This window comes from Olea europaea, chromosome 17, assembly GCF_002742605.1.
Source record: "Olea europaea var. sylvestris chromosome 17, O_europaea_v1, whole genome shotgun sequence".
NCBI lineage: Eukaryota > Viridiplantae > Streptophyta > Magnoliopsida > Lamiales > Oleaceae > Olea > Olea europaea.
In genome coordinates this window covers 4,316,747-4,322,782 of record NC_036253.1, presented here as the reverse complement: position 1 = coordinate 4,322,782, position 6,036 = coordinate 4,316,747, and the positions used below count along the sequence as shown (strand labels likewise).

The window sequence follows — 6,036 nt, the reverse complement described above, 5'->3', positions numbered from 1 at the left end:
ATGTAATAAGGGTTTAGTGTAATTCTTTCTTAGGTTATACTACTTGTACATAATAATTTACGTACATTTGACGTTGTGAGATATACTTTGGTCAGAATCTCTTCAAGAAAATTATCCACATTCTTTTTATTATTTCATCTATATGTAAACTATTATTTAATTTTGTTATTTATAAATAATATTTATTTTTCTTTATTTAGGAATCATGTTGAATAATTTACTTCAAAAAAATTAAAATCATGCTTGATGTACATCAAGTTTAACAGTAAACATTCATTTGACAATTTCAAAAAAGAAAAAAAAGTTTTCCCTCCAATCATTTTTTCAAATACGAAGAGTAGCCATGGGCATGGTTTGGATTGAGTTGGTTTTGAGTCCAACCCAAAATCGAAATCAACTTGATCAGTTTGGATAAATTCCAACTCAAACCGACCCAATTTAGTCGTTGAAACCGAACCAAATCAAACCAAATTGGTTTGGGTCGGTTAATGGATTTGGAATTTGTGCAAGTAAATAAAAAAAATTTGTTTGCTCATATTGGGTTAAAACATTTTTTTTATGCATATAAATTTTTTTCCTGTACATATATATATATATATATATATTTCACTCCACAATGAAAGTAAGTCTACAATCTAAATTTGAAGTTTACATCAAACATTTCTTCTTCTTGCTTTCTTTTCTTTGGAGATTTAAAGTTTTGGTAGAAAAGGTATAGACAGTAAACAAATTATTTGAGATAAAATTATATTTTTGTTATTATTATTATTATTTTTAAGTTCAAAAAATGAATTTTAAAATTAAAAAAAATGTATTTGCGGGTTGGGTCGGTTAATTAATGGGTTGGTTGCTTAAACCGTAACCAACCCAACCCGACTTTAAAATAGTTAAAATAAATCAAACCAAACCAATTTTTTGATTCAAACCAACCCAATCCAAACCGACATGACTCGGTTTTAGTATGATCGATTTGGCCGGTTTTCGATTTTTTTGCCCACCCCTAACTAAGAGAATGTTAAGCATGATGTACACTTGGAGTGTACAAATGATATTTTCCAAAATTTTAAACTATCAACGTGAACTGCTCAAATAAAGTTTAAAAAAAAAAAATAATTATTTGTCAACTAAATACACTTTCTATAATCTATTTTTGCATGAAAGAAAAACAAATTAGGCCCTTAAAAAATTTAAAATTTAAAATTTTCATACTTTTTAATCACACATTCTTCATAAAAAATTATTATTTCAAAACTCATTTTCCCTTAAAAAGAAAAAATAAAAAATGCCTCTTTTCATTGAATGTCAAATATGGGCTAGACCAAACATGAAATAACATTTCATGACAACGACAAATAAGTTCACAAATATTTGTGCCCTTAACCATAACTTTTCAAGAATAATAAAATATTAAAAGATTGGAAAGATTTGTATAAAAGCGTTGGGCGGATCCCACTTAAACCCAACCTTGCAATTTTCCTCCATAAACCATGAGAGCATAATGTTCGGCCCATTTTTGGGGGTTAGAATGTATTAAAATAGTAAATTGATAGGGAATCGTGATTAAAAAATAAATAAATATTTTGAATTTATGTATAATATTATTTTATTGAATAATGCGCAGTTAAAAAAAAGTAAGAAAAATGTATTCTGAAAAAAAAAATGGAAATCAAATATTTTTACCCAAGCCCTAGTTGAGAACAAAATTTTAACTTCATAAAGTTAGAAATGCAACAGTAACATGATGATTTAATAAAGATTTGATTAGTTTCGTCAATTAGGGCTAATTGTATTAATGGATACCACATAACATGCTTCACTCGATCTACTCTAACTCGATGTAAGAGTGAATCTTTCCCATAGTTCACTTAACTCAATAGGAGAGCTAATTCCTACCAAAAGTGTAGCTCCATTGGGGCATTTGAAATGAAGGATGAGGATCAACTTGTCAAGGAAATCACAACATGAGGAATTTTCAATTTGTGGAAGTGAAGAGCGTCCGTGATGCGACAACCAAACCAATTTACCCATCCATTCAAGCCTATATTGTCGGCAAAGAAGGAGAGAAAAGAAAAGGTTTTGATTGAGAATGATACGTTTGCACTAATTTTTGATAATCAACCCCAACTCCACACACGCTGTGTGTAGAGGGAGAGTGAGAGAGCGCGTATGTTAGTTGGACGTATAACCTCTTTTTGAACTTCATTCTTAAAAAACTCATTTTTTTAAAACTCATTTTTAATTATATATTTTTCAAATAAAATAATTTTATTCGTAAAAAAGTTTAATTATACATTTTTCAAAAATTATAATTATAAAATATATTATCCTAGAAAAAAACGGAGCTCAAAGATTGGCTAACAAAGGAGGAGAATGGGTCAATGAAGGTGACCCTTAACCACTAGAAAGTACCTTTGAAACCATCCACTCCAAAATTCAAACACAACATGTGATCACCAAAAAAATAAAAATACACCCATGCACCCTACCCCACACGATAATATTGTTCCATCAATTGATAATGGCCAAAAGACAAGACATGAACAATGTGACAATATAAAATATTCTTTAATACGATATCAAAATGGGTGAGGATGTGAGTGGCCACCAAACATTTTTCTACCCACTTGCCATGATTATTATTTTATTTTGAAACTTTAACTTTTGTATGGATACCTAGATTTTTAAAATACTCAACTTAAGAACGCGTCATAAAGGGAAAAATAAATAAATAAATAAACTTGATTGGGTTATACTTTTGTCCTTAACCTTTGTTATCCATTATTGATTTACAATCAATCTTTTTTAAAGCCTATTTGAAACTCTTTTTTAGAGAAGAATGCATTTAAATAGTAAATTAGTGAAATTTGTATGATTAAAAAAAAATTATGGGTTTGCATATAATTGTGAACACGATACCAAAATAAAACCCATTAAAAGGATAGAGAAAAATATTTTTAAACAAATGGGGATCAAACCAGTATCGAACATTTTAAACCTTTAACTTGGTTATGAATAGCATCTTCTCCCTTTTTTCTGTCAATTTACGTAAAATGGAAAAAATAAAAGAATTTTGCTATTTGTAGGCTGATTTTTAATACTTTGGTTGACACTTGCATTGTTGTCAAGTGTCAACTGGAAGAAAAATTATTTGAAATTTAAACCGTTCAATAAGGTAATGTCATGTGACAAAGTGTAAATTAAAAAAATAGTGTACATATAGCAAGGTTCAATCAATATTGTTTAAAACGTGAAATAATACTAACAAATAAAGGTTTAGATCATTCATAGATAAAAAGTAAAAAAAAGCAAAAAAAGAGAATAGTGAAAGATGAGGAAAAATTAGCGCTGTTTGAGCCTCATTTCTAGCTAAAAATGTATTTTTAGAATAGTAAATTGATAGAAAATATGTGATTCAAAAATAAGGAATTGAGTTTGAGTGGAATTTTATTTAAAAAATGTGCGATTAGAAAAAGAGAGAAAAAATGTATTTTGTATCCAATGGTGATCAAACAAGGTTGTTGCTTCTTTCGTTTGGTTTATTTAAAGTTGATGATTTTTTATTTTTATTTTGAACCTTGCTACATTTACCCAATAATGTACACTTTAATTTACACTTTGCCACATAATATTACCTTATTGAACAGTTTAAATTTCAAACAATTTTTTCATTTAGTTGACGCTTGACAACAATGCAAGTATCAACCAAAGTGTTAAAAATCAGTGTACAAATAACAAAATTCATATTGATTTTTATCCTTGACATGCATCATTGCATAGTAAGACATAAATATTAAAATTTAACTTCTTCTTCTAGCTTTTTTTAAGCTGTTTTAACTCTAATATCAACTCGAATTTTGAAATTCTATCTTAAAAAGTCAACAAGAATCGAGTATTTTTTTTCTTTTAACCCACGTGCCATCCATCTACTTTACTTTTAACACAATTCACCCATTGGCCATCTCAATCGAGTAGCAAAATCAATCCATAAAAATCGACAATAATATTAGTATGATCTAATAAAAAGGAAAATAAAATAAAATAAAAAAATAGACACCGCAAACATCCATTCACAGAGAGTAGGATAGCAATATAGAGATAAAAAGAATATATTCTAAAGATATAGGCTGAAAAGGAAATATTCTCTCTATTCTTAAATACTTACACGGATTAATTAGTTAGAAATTTACTCGACGAAGTAATAATGAAACCAAGTTGGCTTTTAATCAAAGTCAATCAAGACAAGTAAAATAATATAGAATAATTAATAGACCCAAAATACAAATTATAATTAATTAAAACTCAATTTGAAGTTGGATATTGAGGAGCCAATCCCAGCCATTCTTCAGTTTTAACTGCCTTTGGAGGTGCCATTGCTTGGTATGGTGCTTTCGATGTGATCCTGAAATCAAACAATAATAATAATCACCATCAATTTTAGCCATCAAAATGAAAAAAAAAATGGAAAAAGAAAAGAAAAAATCTTATTTCTTAAAGATCAAATTACTTCTATGTCAACTTGTTTAAATAAACGTGTTTAATTTCGACTACCTACCTATCTTTTCTCTTCTCCAGGAATCGGGCCAGTGAATTTTTCCTAGCAATTGGTAAATCTGCAAATGAACAGAAAGTACATATAAATTAGACAAATACCCTTCAAAATAAAAGTCAAGAACATAAAATGAAGAAAGTAATGAGAAATTAGAATAAGATTTTATGCAGCTCAATTACCAGAGGCAAGGGAGGGCTGAGGAGGGTTGTGGATCAAACTGGGAACTGCCTTTGAAACAGGGGCAGCAACTGGGATATTGGTGGCGGATTCAGCAGGACTTTGGACCATTCTCGGCGGAGCAAAGGCAGCGGCGGTGGGGTGGTTTTCTGCACTTGACTTGCTGGCCAAAAGCATAATCTCCTTTGCCTTTTCAGCCGGAAAATCGTTGAGAACTATGACTTGGCCGCCGTAGAATATGGTCATTTGTGCAGCATCTGGCTCAGATTTTGTCCCACTGTCACATAAAATCAAATCAAACAATTATAAGCTAAAAAATTAACATAATAAAGCCATAAATGCAACATGCAACAAATTATACCCGAGATGGGTCTTCTTCTGGGGGATAGCGGGCGTGTTGAGTTCTGTAGCAGATAACTTATGGGTCGAGGCCCTGAATTTCTCCATAACTGGGAAGAAATCCATGGTCCTAGTTGCTGCTGGAGCTCCTGTTTTTGAAAACAAAAAAACAACGACAAAATTTTAGGATATTCACCCAATCAAAAACCCAGAAAAGGAAAGAAATAAAAACAGATCTAGGAACTCATAGATTATAGATTTGATCGCTTGTTCTTCATGGAGGAGAGAAGGGGGTTTATATAGCCAGCCATATGACCTTAATTCATACCTTTTGGTTCAAAATTGTTAGCGAGTCCAAGAGTAAGATCTCCAAAGCTACCCTTCTCTTTCAAGTACTGACTCAACAAACTACATTTCTGGGAAAAGTTGGACCTCTGGCCGGAAAACCTGCCGGAATCCACAATTTCCAATGAACCCATCTGAAAAAAAAATGTAAGATCTCTAAGACTGCAATTTGTACTTCGAAAATATCAATAAATTCAAGGAGTATTTCTCTCTATTTGTGTGAACAAGTAGCTGAGTTCAAAATGCAAATGGAGGATTTAAAGAAGTTTAGATAAAAATAGAAAAGAGCACGAGGTACATATGGGGCGCTTAAAAAGAATTTACAGGTCCCACTGTTCTTGTTGATGCCCCCGCTCTCTCTGCAAATTTACGCCGTTTGCCCCCCGTTAAGTGCCGTTAACGACTTGTTTCCTGTTTGAAAAAAGGTTAAACCATAACTTTAACGTTCTCCCACCACCCCTGTCCTGGAGTATCGTGAGGGAGGTGAATCGCAAGTTATGCCTCCAAGGGTATAGGGTGGAAGGCTGCTTGTACACTTGCACTTACCCAAGAGCCAAATTCATATTTCAAGATTCGAACCCTTGACGCAGCAGCCTCAAGTAAAGCTGGATTTCTTCACCCTCCCC

At 31.5% G+C, this 6,036-nt stretch overlaps 1 protein-coding gene across 1 annotated transcript; it reads right to left on the bottom strand.

The window, feature by feature from the left end:
• Nucleotides 1–4,090: 4,090 nt before the first annotated feature.
• LOC111366098 (protein TIFY 10A-like) lies at nt 4,091–5,681 on the bottom strand. The gene is made up of 5 exons (XM_022986751.1): nt 5,394–5,681; nt 5,088–5,214; nt 4,729–5,003; nt 4,553–4,610; nt 4,091–4,399 (listed from the first exon to the last, which is right to left on the bottom strand). The coding sequence occupies exons 1-5, from the start codon at nt 5,542–5,544 to the stop codon at nt 4,300–4,302; spliced, it is 711 nt and encodes a 236-aa protein (XP_022842519.1). The 5' UTR covers nt 5,545–5,681; the 3' UTR covers nt 4,091–4,299.
• Between the last annotated feature and the right edge of the window lie 355 nt (nt 5,682–6,036).

What these genes read in the sequence shown, in the direction of transcription:
- LOC111366098 (XM_022986751.1), bottom strand. Translation starts at nt 5,544, where the DNA reads ATGGGTTCATTGGAAATTGTGGATTCCGGCAGGTTTTCCGGCCAGAGG. An exon ending in TAACAATTTTGAACCAAAAG is followed by an intron (nt 5,215 to 5,393) that starts GTATGAATTAAG and finishes TTTCAAAAACAG; the next exon opens with GAGCTCCAGCAGCAACTAGG. An exon ending in TCAGCCCTCCCTTGCCTCTG is followed by an intron (nt 4,611 to 4,728) that starts GTAATTGAGCTG and finishes GTTCATTTGCAG; the next exon opens with ATTTACCAATTGCTAGGAAA.